Genomic DNA, 22,035 nt, shown 5'->3' with positions numbered 1-22,035 from the left:
GTACCTAGGCAGGAAGCCTGGCAGGAGGTTCCACCATTCCTTGGTACCTTCATAGCACTGTGAATATGATGACAGTGAGTCTTGTAATGCTCACTTTTCAAGACTTAGCTGCCTTTTTTTCTTGCCCTTGCAGATATCCAGGGTGTTACAGGTACTCTCTGATTTTTAGTGCTGCCCTGCAAATTATGCAGAGATGCTGAGGACTGTTCATGGTGGAGCTACAATTTATTTGAGGGGGTAACAGGAAACCATGGTCATTCTACCTCCTGGTGTTTGCAGTTTCCTCTGGACAGTAGAACTGCAAGGTCTGTATAGCTCACTCCGGGAAAGACAAGTAAAAAGGGGAAAGATAAGTAAAAAGACGAGTCTTGTAGAAGTCGGACATCTTAGAAGCTTTGCAACTGGCTGGTCTCTAGACTGTATGAGAGCATTTACTCCCTCTGACTCCTGTAGGTAAACGTTCTCTTGCAGCATCAGGAGCCATCTAGGCTGTAAAATGGGACAGATCTCTTAAGTCACCTCTTGCCACACCCAAGGTGCATTTGAGCCTTTCTTGACTGCAGAGGAAGTGAAAGGACAGACCTTTCATAAATTTGGGTTTTGCCTTTCAGTCAGTATCACAGGGGCCTTGTTCTTCCCAGTCTTTTGTGCTCTCCCTTCATACAGCTCGTGTTTCTGCTTTGAGGTGTGAGGCTGGCCGCGCTATCTTGTCTGGGTTAGTGATACCCAGGAAATGCAGGAAATACCCATAAAAGTACCTCAGTCATCTTCAGATTGTGCTTTGAAACTCCGTTGTATTTATCACATGCTCAAAAGCCCCCAGTAATGCCCCCCCTGCCCCAAACAGTTAGGTCATGGTTCATTGAGATCATTGTTTGCCCTAAAATAAAGGTTTTATTTCTTGTACTCTCATTTCTGTTTTTCTCTAGCCATCTGTTCTCTTGTCTTTATACTGTAAACTCTTCGAACAAACACATTTTTTTGTTTGCTTGTTTGTTTTGCTCTGTTTTCATTAGTGTGTTGCACAATGGGGTCTTCATCAATGCATAGGGCTCATTGGTCCTTTAACAGCACTATTTCTAAGTCTTGGTGTTGATAGATATACTTGCAAATATTCTTCATTAGGTCTCGTGGTTATATTTTTTCTAGATGATTTTATTTGCCCTTATCGCTGGATCACAATTGTTTACCTAGCTGTGTCTTTAGGAGAGATATTCTAAACAAAATTCCAGTTACACAGATATAAATCCTTTCCGGGTTGAAAGAGTTCTTTCATCTTCTGTACAATTCAAAAAAAGTTAAAATATTTTTTACAAGGCGTCTTGCAGCTTTTTCACTACTTGTTTAGACCATTTTTTTTCCCCAAATAAATGGGGACCCACCTGAATGTATTTGTTGTAACTGTTGTGCTGCAGCTTGATTTACCTTTATGCCCTGAGAGAACTATTGGGTGTAACAGCAGTAATGCATGTTTGAAAGAATGATTAGATGATAGCAGGTAAATGATGTGGTTCTAAACCACAGTGAAGCCGCAAGTTGACTTTTAATATAAAATGAATCAAATTCTTTCCTACCTAAGTTGTTTGAAGGTATTTTTGGTACACTTGGAATAAAAACCACACTTGTGGCTGAAATTTCAGTGTACTTACCTGAACTAAATTTTAATGATCTAAAGAGTCATTTATAAACTAAGTACAGTTCTAACAATGTCTGTAAAGCTGGAACAGTACAGATGTAGTGACATTTTCCCATTATGTATGGAAATGGTTGTACTAGCTCAAGTTCTTTTGGTTTAAAGTAAAATTATATTCCTAATGTGTATAATACAGTATAAAAGCCTGTTGTTGTTCATTTACTCATTAATGTTCAGTATGATCTAGATCTATGTAATTAGGTTAAAAGTTTGTTAACTTTTTTTTTCAGCAAACCTAGCTGTTTAAAATCATGAAAGTCTAGAGTTAAATCAAGTGAAATGTGCTAATTGATGTCAGAATGAATATAGAGCCTCAAATGAATCTTTAATGGCCTAGTCATCAGTTTGAATACTAGGTTAGTTACTGGAGGAATAATTGTGGTGTTTTTTTTTTTTTTTAAAAAGGAAAAGTAATAACTTCTGTAGCTAATTGCATTCCTTGAGCTGATAAAGTCTAAATTAGTTGATTATGTAAGTTGGTCAGGCTTTTTTACCATGTTAGGTAAATATATTTTAAAATGCATTTAATATTTTTAAAATAGTTACCAAATCGTTACCCAACTTTTATCTAAGATTTTATGTCGCTGAACTAAAACAAATACTAGCTGAAAGCTTAAATCAATTGGTCTTCTAAAATGCTGTTGTCTTCTATTTTGCAGCATGGGTGAGCTCTCTTTCTATGGGAATGGTCTTCTTCTGTTCTCCAATAGTCAGCATATTCACAGACCTGTTTGGTTGTCGAAAAGTAGCTGTTATTGGAGCTGCAGTAGGGTTTGCTGGACTCCTTTCAAGTTCTTTTGTAAGGTAAAAAATTCTTTTCTTTACATTTGAAGTATTTTATTTTTATTATACAGCGTAGAGGTAATGCTGATCCTAGGAACAGAATATGAAGGAGTAAGAAGTGCTACTTTATATTATCTGTTAGAGTAGAAACCTTGTTTTATTTGGTTTTGTCTTTCTAACTATGAGTTGTGAAAACTCCAAGTGGTACTTTCAACTTCGAAAGTAACTTTAAAAATATAATATAACCTCATAATGGCGCTCCCTATTTAACAGGAACCACTAGATATAAATGTATCGACAGCAAGACTAATGCTATAAGATGAATGGCATTGTCCTGGATAAACTTTTTGCATGTTTGCTTGAGCTATGCTGTCTTTTAGCAGGTACATGAACATTGTTTCTGTCTTCCCCCCTGCCCCATCTCCTCAGTTTGCTTTTAAAAGACTGTTTTGATGTTGATAAATATGCAGTAGGACCTCCAGGATGGTGCTAATGTTCTAGTAAAATTTGATGTTTTCTTCTACTATTACTGGTCCAATTACCAAACACAGAGATAGTGAAAACCTTGGTATAATGACGTATACTTAGGGCTTATTTGCTTTATTAAGAAAATATCAGTTCTTCCTTGTGTTATTGAAAAAACTTGAACAGTAGTTGAGTGGGGTTTTTTTCCTCCAGATTACACTTAATTTTGTACATTTCTGTAACTTTTGCAGAATAAATCCTAAGAAGTTCAAGAGTGGCTGACTTCTTGGATGTGCCCAATAAAAGATGAGGAAACAGGAAATTTACTCACTTACCTAGTCATCCGCAGAAATTGGTTAGTGAAGATAGGGTAAGAAGTAGCAGGAAAATAAGCCACAGTTACCTCTAGTTCTCAATCTGCTTTTTTTCCCCCGCTTAACAGAATAAGTACAGGAACAATCACAAGCAAAATTCAGAAGTTTCCTCCATAGATGAAAATATATCTGTATAGACAGGCTTCTGAAATGTGTTTTCTATGCCTGTGCTCTGAACCAGATGGATGAGAGCTCGCTGTGATCTGGATGAATGAATATCCTCGCTGTGTGACGCTATGCCTGTGCTAATATGTCTAGTTTGGGCATATGTCCCCTAACATGAAAACATATCCACAAATTTACAGGAAGAGAAGACAAATCATAGAATCATGGAGTTTTAGCTACTGAGACTACTGCTTATGTTTATTCTTGGAATAACTTATATTTATTGGAAAAAGAAAGCTTTGTTTTCTTGTTATTTGTGCAAGTTTCTGATTTTTATTTTTTTTTTTTTTGGTTAATCAAAGTGCAAATATTTTGCTTAATTCATTTTATTAAAGCAAACAAAAACCCCACTTCCGGATATGTTTTAAGAGGCTTGTTACCACAGGTGAGGTAAAAACTAAAAGAATGCATATTGGAAGAGTCTTTCTTCCTCCTTGCCTCCCAGTAGTGTGTTAAGTGATGAATACTTGAACAGTCTCGTTATTATAAATTAAACCTCTTGATAAAGGAAAGATGTTTTCTTCCTTTGAACAAAATGCTATTGTCCTTGTGTTTCCCTGATATCCAGTGGAACAAGGGCACAGAAGAGGCATGCAAAAGGAAGTTATTTTGTAAGGGTTTAAAAAATATTTTAGCTTATTTGAATTCTGTTTTAGAATTTGAGGAGCACTTTGAGAGGAGAGGTGAATTCTTGTTAGAGTACATGGGATGTTAATATGCATTCTTGGTGTTTCATTATGTTACAGTAAAATGATTTATGCCTATGATGTTATCGCTTAATTGAAGGAGTAGAGTTCAGATAGGGAAGTCAGTGTTCCAAAAGTAAAATATTGTATAGTAGATAAAAGTAAATATGATTTAATGCTTTTGTTACATAGTGACTTCTTAATATAAATTTTATCTCTTGTGAACCTGAGATGTAAGAATATTTGTAATGCAGGAAAATATTTTACTATGTATGTCATGCTCAAACTCTTTGAATGAATGTATAGATGGAAGCAGAAGTTCTGTCCTTACTGTGTTGCATTCCTCCTCTCATTTTATAACTTCTGTTTTTATTTTTCCTGGTTATTTTCCATTGATAAAAGTAATCAGTTGTTTCCCCCCCTTAGTTGTTTCTGCTGGCTTACCTTGTGTATAGTCAGTTTTAGAAATCTATAGTTTAATGTAAAAAGCAACAATATTGTTACACAAATATTCTTTTTCACTATAACACACAGCACCAGAGATCCTGGTGTTACACCTTTGTTAGTCAAATACTTTTTTTTCTAAGGAATGTCTGTAATTGCATGTTAAGCTTGTAGAGTCTGTTTTGATAACATGGCTGGTAGGTAATATCCTATGATGAAAAGTCCTGCATAAAGCATTCATACTCCTTAAAAAAAAAATAAAATATATTGGCTAGCAGATTAAGTGGTTTTCTGTAACTGCTTTAAAAGCAGGTGTTAGCTGATAGAAAAAAGCCCATGGTTCATTGAAAACATAGTATTTTAAAATAATTGAATAAATCATCACGTGCCACCTCAGGATTCTTGTATAAAAACATTTCTCACACATTGCCTGTTTCATCTAAATGTAAAAAATGTTTCCTTTGACTTATTAATATTATAATACTAATTTAATTATACTAACACTGTTACTTCATACTGTTAAGATTTCTTTTACAAGTACCTTTTACCATCACATGTCTGCCTGTGGTCTAATACAATGACTCTGCTTCGTTTCAATTGTATAGTAGATGGTAATGGTGGAGAACCTTGTGATTAACAACCTTCTTAATATGACCTGAAATATTTCATTCTTCATTAACTTTTTTCCTGTTTCTTTCTTAGCATATCCAATATCTGGATCAAAACACTGAATTTAGTATATTTAATAAAAGGAGATTATTTGTCTGAAAAAATTAATACCTAAAAAGTCTATCATTTGCTAGTAATGTATTATATTACCCAAACTTGACAGTATTTTTATGTTTTATATTTCATTATTAATGATTACTGCTTTTGCTATTATATTTTCATGATAAATTGTGTAAATACTTGATTTATCTGTGTTCATGAGGAGTGTTCAGTATTATGTTTGAACTGCTAGCACAGTGAAGAAATGTGTAGATCAAAACAGTATAGTTTTCTTTGGAAAAGAAAAAAACAAACCCCTGGCAATTGTTGAACTTATATTTGGCTAATTCACCCTGACAATGATTTTTAAAATTTTTTAGTCAGACTGTTTGGAGTAGTTATGCTTAAATATAACTTTGCTTTTTTACCTGTTCAGTGAACTCTGAAATTTTCAGTGGAAGAAAATAGAATAACTGCTGAATTAAGCTGACACAGTGTATTTCAACTATAAGTACATACAAACTCTTCACTCGCTTCTGTAAATATGTCAATTCATTGAAAAACTGTCTTGCATATGGTAAGTGAATGTGAGCACACAAAGTTGTACAAAACACTAATTTTTTTCTTTTTTTCTTTTGATATAGCACCATTGAACCTCTATATTTCACTTATGGAGTCTTATTTGCCTGTGGCTGCTCATTTGCATACCAGCCATCCTTGGTCATTCTTGGGCACTATTTTAAGCAACGCCTTGGACTAGTGAACGGCATTGTCACTGCAGGCAGCAGCTTGTTCACCGTGTCACTGCCCTTCCTCTTGAGAGTTTTGATCGATTCCGTTGGCCTATACAACACCTTGCGGGTCCTGTGCATCCTTATGTTTATTCTGTTCCTGGCTGGCTTCACGTACAAACCCCTTGTTCCCAATGCCAAAGACAAGGAGGGAGGAAAGAAGGGAAAGTTCAGATTTCCTCCTGAAAAAAAGATTTGCAATTTCTCCGTTTTCAAAGTTCTCAGTTACCGAATCTGGGCTTTTGGGATCCCAGCTGCACTTTTTGGATACTTTGTGCCTTATGTTCACTTGGTAAGTGCATGTTTCATCCTACATATGATCTATTTAAAACTACAGCTATTTTCCTTTGTGTTATGGACTAAGAAAATGATTGGTGATAGGAAGCAATATTTAAAGTGCAAGTTGTGTTGGCGAGTAACATGAAATTGTTGTCTGTGATTAAAAGGGATTCCAGGGCTCTAATCAGAACTATTAGTTGAGCCAGTTAAAATTTTAGTTCCTTGTTTTCAATCAAAGGTTTAAAATACTTTAACCACGAAAAGAGACACTTGAAAAGTATTCTATACTATTCCAAAGAGAATTCTTTATTTTGGTACCTAGCTGCACACATTGCCAATGGTACTTGTGCGTTTCAGAGCAATAATGGAAGAAGTAAATAACAGAAAACAGGTGAAATGTCTAATTTTTGTTCCTTTAAATTGAGGTATGTTTGTTAAAATGTGTGGTTTTAAAGTATATTTTATGGACCATTTTCCAGGCTTATTAAAAGCAAAATACTTGGATTTTTCTGTCCCAAACTAGCTTTGTAGTTCACCGCTATAGCACTAATATAACTGATCCAGTTATCTGGTGCTTCTAGGTGCCAATTCAGCTGGTTTTAGTTGCTGTCTGTAGTAGCTGATAGAGCGTTAGCTTCTGATGATGAGGAAGCTGTCAATCAGCCAATTCTGATACATGTACTAAAGTTAACTTTTTTCCCCTAGTAGAATTCTTTTATCTGTTTATCTAAGAAATTCTGATGCAACTGGGAGATGCATTACACGAACTGTATCTGGCTGGCACTCATTGCAATACTTGCTTAAGTGGTGAATTATTTTCGAACAGCTTCTTGATGGTGCTGTCTAAACTGAAAGTGATGCAAACCAAAAGGCTTAAAAGGGAAAGGGGGGAAAAAGCCCACAACCTGCAACGGGATGCTCTATTTAGACTATTACGCATCCTCGTATTCAAGAGTATTTGATAAAAAGCATGGACTAGTAGAACTAGTACTAGTAGAACTATAGTACTAGAACATGGACTAGTAGAACTAGTAATCATCTTAACATTTATTATTCATCCGTGATATAACATTAATGATAATAAATGTCTTGAATTCTGTCAAAAATCTTCTACTCCTTAAAAGCCCATGGGTTTGTTTGCAATATAGCAAGTGGTGTCACTGCTTTCTGGTAATACATGGGTTAGACTACTGAATTTGCATTAGATATTTATTTTAAAAATTACCTTAGGGTGGGTGCTGGTTTGTTTTTTTTAGTAGTTGTAAACTGACTTTTATTCATGGCTAGTTCTTGTTACTTAGAATAACATCTACATGATTAATACTATACGACTCAGAATTGGACTATTTCAAATGACTACAAAGGATGAGTAGGCTATTGTGACATCTTATGCTATTTCCCCATTATTTTCGTAAAGAAGTTTTGAAATAAAATAGTGTTCAGATGAGTAGAACGGAAGTGTTGTAGAGAATGGTATTGGATAGATTGTAAATGATCATTAACAGTTGCAGAGAACTGAAGAACAAGGCTATAGGTGCAGTCACATTGAACCTCTAAAATATATTTATTTAACAAAAAGATTGTAATTTTTTTTACCAAGATGCTTGTACGAATGCTTCTTGTTTCTAGATTGGACTAAAGCTGCTGGTCAACTTGTAGAGGACGAAATGTTTCATATCTTTTTTAATATTATATAATTTTTATAGTGTGCTTTCACTCCTGTTGAGTGTGCTCCCCTTCCCCCCCTCCCCCCGCCCCCCTCAGATTGGCCCAAATTCTGATTGCGAAATACAGCTCCAGTACATGCAAACAACTTGATCAAGGCTGTTTCTAATATAATGCTTGATAACACTATAAAACTATTCCAAAGTACAGTTAGAATCTAATATTTTAAAGATTACCTCAAAATTATAGTAAGAGATTTAAATTCCAGCATTTTTTTTTCTCGGACATTCAGAGGAACCATGAAACTTAACTATTTATAACATTAAATCTTCAATGGTAGTCAGTTTGCTTTGTATGCCACTTTGGAGAGGGGGAAGCTTTACCAGCTCTTCGGAACACTTCACTGATAAATTTTATTATCAAAACCCCTTCCTGAAACCCACAAGTTTTTGTTTTAATTTACTTGTCTCTAAGTACTCAATTTCACTGTGCAATTCTCTGGTCTTCCTGTAAAACCGAGAGCAAAATCTTCTTAAACAATGTATAGTAAGCTCCCACTACTTTTAAATAAAACCATTCTAAACAAGAAGATTAGCTTTCATTCTTAGCTTTGCAGATAGCATTATTAAATGGAAAATAGCTTGATTTTTTTCTTTATTCTAATATAGTTACCTTTCAATATACACAAAGAATCCATGGAGGATTGGGGTACTACTAAACTTGTGTTATGTATGCAGGAATCTTGACCATACTCTGAAATACTTAAAACCTAAACCAAATTTTAATCAGCGAGTATGATAGGGATGGTAAGAAACAGTATGAATTGGAATAAAATTTCATGTGTTTATTTAGACTGATAAATTATGTAGGTACCATCAATGTCAGATTTCTGTTGGCTTATGTATATGGTCCATTAAGTACTATGTAAATGCTCACTAATCTTTCAGAAAGCTTGACAAACAGATAGTTTAATAAAATAATCCCTAGCTTTCCCTGATGTTGAAATGGAAAATTAAAACTTGAATTTCATAAATAGTAGTATTTCCCCTTCCAGAACATGTAAGATTTTTCTAACCTTCAGTCTTGGGTAAGTGATCAGGATGAAGAGAGTTTAATACCTGCAGGTCTTATATTTAAGATTATTTAATAATTAGTTTGTATGTGATTACCAAGGACAGATGTATACTAAGTTGCAGAAAGCTCTCTGACAGAAAGCAGGAGTTCGAATTGCTGGGTTGGAGGATACAACTGTAAGACTAACAATAAACTTGCTGCTTGGGGCTTAAAGAATGTTCTTGCAGCTAAACCCACCACTTCTGTAATTATTTCTACATAAACCTAAACTCATTCAAGAATTTAGGTCTACTTTTAGAACTAAGCAAACACTCATCCCTCTAACTTAAATTTAATATTTCAAAAAGAAGTGAGAATCTTTTTCATTGAAAGAAGTATTTCTTTTTATGAAAACATGAATAAGTGATGAACCATAGTGTTAATTGCTGGTGGGCAATGATGTATGCTGGGGGGGCTATTTAAAATGTTACAAAGTCTCTGTGTATCTGTATTTGAGGAAGTGAATAGATCAGTGTTTACAAAGGAACAGCATGGATTCTGCCCTTCAACACAGATACTTCAACTCCAGTAGATAGCTCTGGATTTTTTTTATCCTAGTTTTGTCTGCCTTTGATAAAACCCACAATTTTATACACTTCTGGAAGAACAAAGTATGTCATTCCAGAAAAGTGAAAAGCTATAAGAAAAAAATAACTTTTTGCTGGTACATCTACCAAACCAGAGATTACTTTCCTCAACTTTTGAAAATGAAAGTTACTGTTGTTCCACTGTTTACTGCATTTTAAAAATTGTAGCTATACTGGAAAGAGGATATATGATACTTGGACAAGTGACAGCTTTGGTTATGCTAAAACTCTTGAAATTTTCCCACTGTTAAGGATAACCAGTTAATAGCCAGACTGCTAGAATGGGATGCTGGTTGTGAGTGCCCTGAGAAAAAACACTTATACGTGGAGCCTCGTGCCCACAACTCTTCCCTTAGCCCTCAGATCTAGTTCCTTTACTTATCAAATGCCATTTTTTCCCACCTGGAAAGGCAGCTTTCGAGAGCAGAGTTGGGTCAAGAGCATTGGGTGCTTTTGACCATGTTCTGAAACACCGGTCCCACAGGCCCTACTGGTTAGGGTTTTGTGCGTCACCACTTGGGTCCATGGTAACTGGAGGTTGCAGACTTGGTGTGCTTCAGTCACTGCACACCAGCTGCTGTCTGCCAACTTGGTACAGCGGAGGAACTCCTAAGGTCCCAGGCAGGTCTCTGAGTGTTTCTGAGGCCAGCCCTGATTTCTGTTGGTCTCTTGTGTTTCCCGAAGTGTATTGGAAAGGAGGATGCATGTTGTGAAACTTGTAGTAAAAAAGAAATAAAAGCTCGTTTTGGGCTTTGGAATAATAGAATTAGTCAGGTCTTTGTGATTTTAACCAGCTGCGCAGTATTTGCTAGATAAAAGTAAAAGCTTGATAAAAGCAGAGAAAATAACCTGCTCATGAACTAGGCTCTAACTAAAATTAAGCAAATCAAGAAATTAATTATATGGCATGCTAGATAGGACTCATATCAAGGAGCTGGCAAGAATTACCAGTTCCGGACTGGTAGATATCAGCTGCATGCAAAATAAGCATCATATTCCTTTTGGCTCTTCCAGGGGAGAACTAAAAAGGGAGAGCTTTTCTCATCCCAGTTTAATTGGTGTCAAATTCCATTAGTAGGTGTTCCGTTCCATGTGATTTTGAGGAATTGGGTTGGGAGATATACTATGAATAAGTTTTGACTTATTTTTTTATTTACTTTTAGCATTAATTCAAATTGTTAAGAGCAAACTGATAATTCATAGGATTACTAAATCAAACAGTTGTTATTCCTCTCAAGTTTAAAATCAGTCTAAACTGCAGTGATTGAGAGGTTGTTTTTTTTCTTTTGATTGTGTCTCTAAAATAGACAAATAGCAAAATAAAAAAAAGTTTAGTCCATTCAGGTTTAAATTGTGAGTCCACAACAGAAATCTGTCAGATTAATGCATAACAATTTCCAAGTTGTTTTAATAAGAACAGTCTCACAAGGAAATTAAGTATATTTGAAAGAAAGTATATCTCGTCTCTGTACCATGTGTCTTGTGCTTGTTCTGCTAATAAACAGAGAACTTTTGCTTTTCAGGAATCACAGTCTAATGTTAAGCGTTTAGTGCTGTTCTCTCTTATCATTTAAAAAAGTATGTACTTAATCAGGATCATAAATCCTGAATTCTTATGAACTTGTTAGGTCAATTAGGTCAATGCAATACAAGTGTGTATTCATCAAGTTTACCTTTCTAAGTCTAAATCTTTTTGATAAAGGAAATACATACTTCTAAAGAATGGCCAGAGCTATTTGAAAATTAGGCTTATTGTTTAAATATGGTTATAGACTTGTATACAAAGATACCCATTAATTGCTAAGCAATGTTAAAGTTACCATAACACTGACTGTACTCTTAAAACTTAATAATAGCTCAGGAAAAATAATTTCAATATTTCTCACCCTGTTTTGCTGCCTGTTTCTTAATTTACTGTGTAAATCTTGACTTTTCCTTTTGACGCTTATCCGTGTTCATATTCCATGATGGGTACATACTTGCATATGTAGAGATTTTTGGTTAGCAGTAGCTATGTAGAGTGCATGTGTTTTATGTCTGTGTGCTTGATCTTTAAGATACGAAAAAATGGTGTGTGTGTCTGACCATTTTTTCCAACAACTTCCTCGGGAGAATCTGTCTTGGCAAGACAGATTTAAATACTTGATTTATTCTCCTTCATAGGTAGATACTGAAGATTCAGTATCTCATTGCTTCTCTGAATCTGCATGTGCCAGGAATAGGTTCAGCTGGACCTCCAAGGAACAGGGAAGTGAGACTGCAGACTTAATGCTTGGAAAATATAGGTAGATACTGCCTCAGATTCTAGAAACTGCCACTGAGAAACACAGCATCACCTTGGACTCTGCTCCAAGATCTTTATGAACTGTTACTGGACAAGATGATGAATCTCACAATGAAAAGCAAAGAGACTTCTAAGCAGCTGGCCAGCTAAAAGGCATTCCCAAAAGACATAGCAGCCCCAGGACCATTGTTAGGTACAGACTCTCAGGCTCTGCTGGCATCTTCTTTGAAAATACAAGATTTGCTGGCTCTGGTAAATTGGATTTTCAGATTCTTGGGGAAATTTTGTTACAATTAAATGAAGGTTTAGGCTCTAAATAAGCCTGGCTGCCAGCGGTGGACACTGTGTAGCTGTTTTTTACCGGAAATAAAAATGTACCGTAGTGTATATGTTCTCTATGGTGCTGTGCTTTGCTGTGTGAAAATGAGGAATACACTGTGTTTGGAAGAATTCAGAGGAGATTCCTTGTTCCCCACAGTATTGTATGTTGCGTGAAGGTAATCAGTTTAGGTGCCATCTCTTTTTATAGACCTTGGGGAAGGCTGGGAAGAAGTGCCAGTGATGGACAAGCATTCTTACCAGGCCAGTAATACCCTGCTCTGCTCAGTCCACAAACAGCTATGACAGACTGAGAACCTCACTGTGTCTCCTTTGGGAGACCACTTGGCCCATTTTGAGGATTTGAGTTGGCATTACCCAGAATCTTGGGTAGTCATCTTGGGCTCTCTTTCATCTGGATAATCATTCCAGTTCAGTTCATTTCCTATTCATAACCTCCCATGGTCTTTCACCTGTCCTTCCAATGATAGCTTTTACAATAGGAACTTTCTTGTGAAATAGGAAATAGCTCACTTTGTTCTCCAAAAATGAACAGATTTAGGAAAACCTGTTCATCTGCAAACTGAAGTTAAATGTAATTAAGAGACTGGTTCTTATGTCTTAACATTCAGAATTCAGCATTTCCATTATATTACCACATGTGTGAAGTTTCTTAGCTTGTGTTAGGCCAAAACCATTAGCAATACTAGGGGCCTTGTCATTTGACTTATTGACATCTTTGAAGATTGTAACCCAGGTCTTTGAGGTAGCTGACTAATACAGACAGATCTTCTCTACAGAAAATATTTAGTGGTGAAAAATTTAGAGACCTCATCAAAGAGCTCAATAGGGTTTTTAAACCCTCAGAAGTCAAACCTTTTCCCTTGGCATAATGAAGGCTATGGTGGCCTGTTTGGTTTCCATATCTGCAAGGGCGTACCTCTCTTGCGGTAAGTTCTAGAGCCTGTTCAGGCTTGCAGGTCAAAACACAACAGTGAAAATGTACATTGTGCGCTGTCTTTCAGAATTCATGAATCTGTTCTCTAGACAATCTCTGGGCTTAAAGATAGTTGTGGGCAATACTGCAATTGCATTTTCTGTTATCAGAGAGAAAGGTCATGGTCCTTCTGCTGTACAGGAAAGCTTTAAAGCAATGTATTTGAGATATATCTCATCAGAACAGATGATGGGCACTTAAAGGCTAAATTGTTTAGGCAGTCTGCTTCTCAGATGGAAGCTAAATTGCATTCAATATCTTCACCATCCCAACAAGACACACTTTTATTCCTGGGAGGGGCATGGAGATGGTTGGAATATCTATAAAGTACTTGTTAGTGGTAAGAACTTTTAAATGCATATAAACAAACTCAATTTTGTAGGCTGCATCACAAAATCAGGCAGTTCAAATAAATATTAGTCTGTCCCTTGTATCTGTCTCCAGATCTTCTCTGGTTGTTGCTTTGACATTGCTGGGTCTAGTGCTGTGCCCCCATAGTCTGTCCTCAGACAAAAAGATAGTGCTGTCTATTTGTCTATACTTCATATCTTTTGCTGGAACTTTTGTTCCTGTTCTTTAGCTAAGAAAATTCTTCTTGTTTTTACTTTAGAAACAATATAATGAACAGAATGACTTGCTGATATGTATTATAGGTCATGCAGGTTTTTGTTGCCCGATTTGATTCCCTCCTTTTTTCCCCTCTGTAGTGTAAGATCCTTGCCTTTATCTGATTTAACTGTTTTATCACGTTGGACTGCCTTCTTAAATTGAACCAGCATGATTTGTCCTTCAGCTCTGTTCTTTACCAGCCAGATATTTTGACTTGTCTTTACTCATTTCTCACTCTGTATCAGTGATGTACCTTGTTTTTGTTTATAAGAGATCAGATTCTGCTGTGCAAATTCAGTGTCTGAACCTTTGCACCCTAGAGCATGTGCCAACAAAAACTGTCTTCCTGTGCAATTAACTTGGAGAAATGAAGAGCCAAGCTCTCATGAGATCCTCTGTATCCACAGTGTTTCTAGGAACTTATATGAAATTCGTGCTATGTACTTTGAGAATAGTGTTCACTTCCATATACTTAGTTTCTGAAAGGTCTTATTGGGACAAGCTATAGGATAGTCAGGATGAATCTCACGGCAGTAGCTGATGTTCTGCCCAACAAGACCCTGGTCATCATCCATAACATTTGCTTACAACTATTTTTGTAATTCTTCAAGCTCCCTTACTGATTTTGTGTTCCTTAAAAATTGTTAGGTGTGACATCTCTAGATTAGACTCCTCATTTGAGAAAACAGTGTTTCAGTAGCTGTCCTTGCAAGAGTGGTCATCTCCACATAGACAGTGGTTGTTGCTTTGTGTTCTCTGTGGACAAACATGCATCTGCTCAAGGAGCCATAGTAGAAAGGAGTTGCGTACCTTGCAATAAGTGAAGCTTTTCAGGTTGTGCATTCTGTGTGTACAGTTCTAATCCTGCACCTCTCTCCTCCCTTTAAGTCCTGTGCCCTGGATTCCACAGTGGAGACAAATAGAAGCACAGATATAAATGCTGTCCTTTATGTCTGAGTGCAAAGCATGATGAAAAGTATGATGTATAGTGTATGGACTCTAGTAACCAAAAATCTCTAAACTTAAACATATAAAACATGTGCATATCCACAGTAAAGTGCATACACATAGCACATCTTGAACAAATTCAGTTCTTGTAAGGTAAGTACTGTCTCTGTTTTGTGAACCACTTGTATTATGTCATAAATTTGCTACTTTTAAAACATGTAAAATAATGTTTAATTGGTATGTCTGGATTTTTTTACTCGAATGGCAAAAAAACCCAGCTTCCACTACATTCACTTGCTTTTATGGGCTGCTGTTCAAGAAACCTGTTCATTTATTCAGATCTCCTACATCAGTCATTTGTCTGAAGTCTACATCTTTTATTTCCTGGAATCTGCTGTTAGTCTGTTTTGTAATGATAGGATAGTATCTTTTAAATTATGTCCAGTACTAACAGATAACTGTATGTCAAACTGGTATTTCTCTACACTGTAGATAATCTAAAAAAGTTAAAACTGTAGGTATAGCTGTCAATTTTAGCACTATTACCTTTCTCATCCACTTAATCTACCATATTTCTGTCTCCAACGGAAGACTAACAAGGCACTGGTTTTGTAAAGGTCCAATGTAATTAAGCAGATATCTCTGAGACCCCAAATCTTCAGTGGCTCCCCATGCTTTACTTGCTTTTCTAATCTTTGCATTTATCTCCCTTCAGATCTCAACATCTGCTGCAGTTTGACTGCCCAGGTTAGTGAAATTTTCCCCCTTTATCCACTTCTGTAATTATCCTGTGCACTGCCTTCTTTCCCCGTATTCCTCAATGTTGATCTGGCAGTATTTATTCTTGGCTAGATTATCCACTTTTGACATTGGGGGGTGGTGGGGGGGTGGGAAAAGAAATAAATTATTTCCTACTTCATACTTGTCACTGTTATGAAAACGTATTTAAACTATGTTTTCAAAATAAGTACTGGAGAAGAATAAAAATCATATGTACAGAAAGAATAGAAACTGAAAAGAATAAAATAGATATCTTTTTAGAAGTAAAAGTAAATGAAAGTTTACAAAAAGTATTTTAGGTAGCAGGTATAAACAATAAGATGATGCTGAATGATAAGAGCAAAGCAGTCTTCCTCAGGTCTGTGCAATACTAGCAGATTGAAAGGTCTGAGTTACGTTATGATTTCCTTTTGTGTTAGTCTCTAACACCACATTAGTTAATGTACTCTTGCATAATACAAACTATTCTAATAGCAAACAAAGCATATAGTTTGAAGTCAGGTTAAAAAAAAGTGTAAAACTGTATTCTCTCTCTTTTTTTTTTTTTTTTTTTGGAAAATGCTATCAGCATCCTGTCTTTGGATGCTTGAAGCATCTTGACCTGGACTAAACTCCTCAAGCTCCACAAGTGCCCAGAAGCCCGAGATCACAGTTGATGTTTATTCCTGCTATCATCATACAAAGTAAAGAAAACTAATCGCCAAAATTAAGTGAAGAACCTTCCTTCACTCATATACAGACCAGTTTTTGTGTTCAGATTCTGCTCCAAGAAGAGCTGCATAGAAACCCCCTGTGCTTTTTAAATCCTGTTCAGAGTTGTGAATTTCTTTCCATGTGTTCTGAATTTTTCTTTGAAGAAATCCTGGAACCTAGCTCTTTCTATTTGTTTGCCAGTAATTGTCAAGCTGTGAGCTATTTTTCAGGTTCTTTTCTGATGATCGAGTTAAAATTTGCCATTAGTATGGAGCAGAATATTTCCTAGGAAAAAGGGTTTTTGGATTGCTCCAGGCAGGAAAGAAAACTGAACACTGACGTCTGTATCCTGAGTAAGGGCTATATCTCTCTGAGGAGGGGAGTCTATCATTATCATCTTTTTGTTGTGTTTTAAATGAAGATATGACTAGATTCAATTTCTCTGAGCCCTGATCTGGTAGATACTCGGCAGCTTTCTTCTGTGTTTCCCAGTAGAATGAGACAGGCACTTCACCCAGCTCTGTGAAAGATGAGGTGATTATGACCATGTCCACAAATAGATGTCTAATACTGAAGTATTATGGATGCCCTCAGAATTCTGGCTCCTGAATAAAGGTTTCAGAATCTATGTTTTGATCTTACTCACCGAAGTCCTATTCTTTGAAGGAGTCTAGTCCTGAGAGACTTGATAAAAGTAACACAAATTCTCTTGTGGATTAAGGAAACAACCTCTCTTAAAATATGACAGTAGCATTGTAACATGTAGGTAGATGAATGCATCCCTATTTTACAAACCAATTAACTCCCAGTGAGGTGCTTATTGTGTTGTTCTTCAAAATCGGTGAGAAAAAAAAAAAATCTTTGTTTGCAGATTTTAGAAGGGGCTACTGTAATAAGCTGCTTTCTTTTCGCACACAAGTCATACAATCTTGTCCTGTAATCTTATTGTGAATTATACTGGAGACTTGAAAAATTTACTTGAAGTAACAGCATTATTTTGTAAAATGGAAACCCATCCTTTTGTAAAAGCTTATTTTCCCTGGCTAATTACTTTCACTGATGCAAATAAACACTTATTTTCATTCTGATCTTAGTCCAGCTTCCAGTGTTTCTCTTTGCCTTTGTCACCTTCCCGTCTGAGTAGTTACAGAACATGAACGCTCTCCTGATAAGTTTTTCAGTACGGCAGATTCCAGAGACCTTAAGTCAGGCTTGTAACTGTCCTTCAAAACGTTTTTCAAGCTGAGGGGTACTCGCCTCACTTTTGACTTGAAGACCTTTAGTTTGACTGACTAGTCCTTACAGTCCAAAGAATAAAAAGCTTCTCCAGAGAGCAATTTGGAGTATCAGTGTTGGGCTTCTGAATTGCCTGTCAAATAATATATTTTTTTGGTATCAGTTAGGAAGACTAGTTGGCTAAGGCAGACATCTTAAGTTCAGCAGTGAGAGGACATCCTTTTGTGACATGTAAATACTGTAGCTAACACAATATTCTAATAATGGTCTTGCTTGTTGTATTGTAATGGTGTTAGCACTTCCCTTTTTCTACTTACTACTTCATTGGTAAATACACTGTTAGTCCTACTTATCCTCCCGTATAGTCCACTGTAATCTTACCTGCAGCTTTGCTGAACTTAATTGTCAGAAGCTAAATATTCTATAAGTATATTCTATAAAATTTCTGTAGTATTTCCAGCAATGTCTAATTTAGGCAAAAAGAAGGAAGGAAATTAGTTATTTAACTGAAGTAACTATAACTTCTAACAGTTCTTAGTTTAATAAAATCACTTTTGTTAGCATATCTTTGCACTTATTTCTGGACAAATAGCATATGTGATTATATACCTCTTCTCAGTATTCTTCTATTATTTTTATTTTTAAGCTAATGAAGTTTGACCTTATTTGTTTGGAAGTCAAGGCCAAGGCATTATCATCACTAGGCAGAATAGTACAACAGATATATTTTTCATGTTTTAAAGTTGCAGAAGGCTAAACTGGAGACTTGTATTAAAATTTGACTGTAGTATGCTAAATAAAGTTAATCTATGCTATAAGATTTTAATATTATAAAGAGGATGAACTTGTTATATTAGATTTTAGTTGCTTCACTTTTATTAACTGCTTTGAGCATCCATCTTAAATTGTGTTTACAACAATTAGCCAAAGTGGCTTTTTAATAAGTCCAGTGCATACGATGTTAATCATCAGTAGTTAGTGAAGTATTTTCTTGTTACTTTGGGTATTTGTAGAGGGTATCTGAATCCATTGTTTTGATACTCCATAATTTCTTAATCATAGCATGTCATATAATATGTTCAGTTTTAATTACATAAGTTATAACCCGATAACACTTTGCCATATTAGTAAACACCACAACGATTTGAAAAAGAATTACATTACACTTCTAAAATTTAAGTGGTGATGTCAGGAAACTGCTTTCTTCAGTCATAAGGTTACTTTTAATCAATTGTGCAGCAGAGTTGTACCAAGATAGAGCTAAAAAAAAAAGTTTTCAGGTTATAAGATTCAATAAGTATGTATTTGACTATACTAAGACATCCATCAAATCACTTCATGAATTGTAGAAAATAAGGCTGGAGGTATCCCAGTGCTTTATCCAATTTACCCATTTTTTGGAGTACAGACTTACTTTGGTAAAGGATCTTTTTAAATATATATTTTTTCAATCTTTTTTTCATAAGTCATGCTTATCAAATTTCAGCTTATTGCCAGATCATTCTTTTGGATTCTCTATGCATAGTCCATGTCTTTAATAATGAGTAATGACCAAAACAGGACATAATAATTCAGCTGAGGCCTTACTGGTACTGAGCAGTGTGTGAAGGTCCCATTGTGTCATGAATTGTTATATTCTATTACCTTTGCAATATGATGACATTACTAGAATATCCTGAAGTTTAATTTACTAAACCTTCAGTTCCCTTTCTAAAGAGCTCTTGCCAGATCATTCTTCCATCTTGTATTTGTGCATCTGATTTTTACCTCATGTAGTGTTCTTTCAGTATTTTTTGCCTCATAATGTTTTTATGGAAATAATTCATTTATTTCATGCTATTGACTGAGATGCCAGGTTGCCAAGATCATTTTGAATTCCAGTCTTTTTCTTTACAGTGCCTACAATAATCATCATTTGATGTAATTTGCAAATTTAATAAGTAAATTCTGTTTCACTGTTCATATCATTGATGAAAATGTTAAATAGCGGTAGATTTGGGCAGGGTTTTATGGAGCTTTCTTTGGCATATTCAATTTTGTAATGAATCACTAATTAAAAATAGCTTTTCCAAACATTTGAACATCCATCTTTACAGTTGTTCCATTTAAGCCATGTGTTCCAAGATGGGTCATAAGAATTGTTATGTTTGAGAGAAATTCAAAACACTGGCCAAGGTCAAGATTTGTTTCATCTCTCCTTCCCTCTGTTGTCAAGGTTTGCTACCTACCATGTAATAGAATGAAATTAAGGTTGTTTGTTTTCTCACAAATCTATGTTGATCCTTAGCTTATGATGTTACTGTAACTCTCTAGGGCTTGCTGATAGCAGCTAATTTTGGACATAGTTGCTAGTTGAGTTTTGAAAGTAAGATAGGCCAAAGAAACACTACTTTAAGGCCACAAAGCAACAGATAAAACCAAGACTAAATTGTGGATTGTAGTCACAAATGAGAATCAATTCAAAAAAACACTTTAAAAGGGTAAGTTATTTGACAATTTAACTCTTAGTCCTTATGTAATGCTTCAGTTCTTACATATCCCTGGCTTTATTCCTCACCCTTGTTCTCAGTCGCTGTGAGCTTCCCCAGATGCGTGTGTGCCTTATCTGCTTTGCTGCTGCTGCCCAAGCCACACCAAGCCACCAGTATCCTTGTGCCCATTTCTTTATGCTGTCTCTTGTGGTTCCAATGGGATCCAGTCTCTGTTGGCACCTCCAGGAGCTACTAGTAGAGAATAGGACCTGAAAACTTTCTGAGAGATGGAGTGGAAGAAGGAAAGAGCAGAAGTCATGGACTGTCTTGTTCTGCACAGTAGGGGTTGCCCCCAATGCTTCATGCTTTTCTCAGTCCCCAGCATGCTTTCTTGCACTATGCCCTGAATATCTTTCAGGCCTACCAATTGGCATTCACTCTCTCAAGACAACAACCATTGTCTTGGTTTCTCCAATTTAAGTTTTATGCTATTGGTTGCCTATTTTGATCTCTGGGATCATGCTTATCCTTCACATGCCTTTGAAGATAACACTAACAGCTCTGAGATTTTATTTTTTTTAATATTTAGGGCAAATTTCTTCAGCACTAGCTATTTTGTGAGGAAAAAAACCACCAAACCCAAACAATTCTAACTATGTAATTGTCAACCTGAGTTATTCTTAATCTAATCTGAATTCCTAACCTTTTTTATGTTAAATGAGCTTAACAGGTAACCTGTTAACTGTTACGTTCAGTTTTACTTAAGAAATCCAGATTATACTTGTTCTGAACCTTCATGATGTATGGATTATTCTGTTTAATCTGATGTACTTGGTGGACTAATAGAAAATTTCCCAATTGCCATGTAATAATCACCTTGTTTCTTTAATTATCTTCTTGTTCATTATGTAGATTAACTTGACCAGAGATAGAGATACTATCACTGTTGTGGCAAGTATGTAAACAGGAATTATCTTGAAGATGTATATACGCATATTTTTGTCATGCGAAGACACTTAATTTCCAAAAAATGCTACTGTAGCCATCTTGAGATGATGGCACGCCCTTAAAAATAGGTCTGTGTAAGGTATTAGGGATGCTATTTCATGTCTCTTAACATGAAGAACATTGTTTCAGTAGATGTTCAGGAGTCAGGACCTGCTGGTTTGTTCGCTAGTTCTGGGCTCATCAGTAAAAGTTTCTTTATTGGAGTCTGGACCAGAAATGTATTTGCATTAAATGATCTTCCCTGTGCCTAGTTTCAAGCAGTTCTCTAGCAACCCGAGTTTCTTTCTCTGATCTCTGACCCCCATCCCCCCCATTTTTATGTTAAGTCCTTATGTTAGAGAATAAACAGTGGCTTGTCCAGAGTTACTTTATGTTCTGTTTTTCAGCATAGTGTGAAAATTTTGATCTTCCAGTGACAGTTTACTGCAAAGCTCTTGATACATCTTTATCAAGACACCAGTTAGCATTTTTTCTCTAGGCCTTTGAAGGAATCTGCTTGCTCAGGAATGTAGTTGACTTGTTCATTGAAGGAAGGCTGCTGTGTGATGTCACTAATGGCACAGAAAGATCTGTACGTTGTCAGTAAGACTGTTCTTTTCTCAGGAGATGTGTGTGAAATAAACCTAAGCTTTTAGTTTTCTGAAATTTTGAGGCTCTAATTGTAGTCTTGAAGATGAGCACCAATATAATTCTTAATATCCAATCCAGTCATGTCCTGTCAGTTGCTAATACCCTTACCTGGACATGCACTTAGTTTATTTTTGTCTTTTGCCTTTTTTGCAGTTACAGCTTGGGAAAAAAAAAAGATATCTTTAGTGATGGAATGATAAGGCCATCTTGTCTTCTAATAATACTGAATGGATTTTTGAAGACCATGGTAGTAATAATCAAATCAATAGATCGTGGAGGTATTGCCATGCCTAGATTGATGGTTAAGT

At 35.8% G+C, this 22,035-nt stretch overlaps 1 protein-coding gene across 1 annotated transcript in view; it reads left to right on the top strand.

Annotated features, from left to right (window-relative positions):
- The first annotated feature begins 250 nt into the window (after window positions 1-250).
- Window positions 251-22,035, top strand: part of SLC16A10 (solute carrier family 16 (aromatic amino acid transporter), member 10) — a 30,743-nt gene continuing 8,958 nt past the window's right edge. The window contains exons 1-3 of the mRNA XM_009893626.1: window positions 251-449; window positions 2,353-2,497; window positions 5,963-6,401. Coding sequence (XP_009891928.1) covers window positions 251-449; window positions 2,353-2,497; window positions 5,963-6,401 — 783 coding nt within the window. The remainder of the gene's footprint in view (window positions 450-2,352; window positions 2,498-5,962; window positions 6,402-22,035) is intronic.

This window comes from Charadrius vociferus, unplaced genomic scaffold (genome assembly GCF_000708025.1).
Source record: "Charadrius vociferus isolate BGI_N301 unplaced genomic scaffold, ASM70802v2 scaffold359, whole genome shotgun sequence".
Taxonomy (NCBI): Eukaryota; Metazoa; Chordata; class Aves; order Charadriiformes; family Charadriidae; genus Charadrius; species Charadrius vociferus.
The sequence above is the reverse complement of the archived record's forward strand: the minus strand, read 5'-3'. Positions and strand labels throughout refer to the sequence as shown.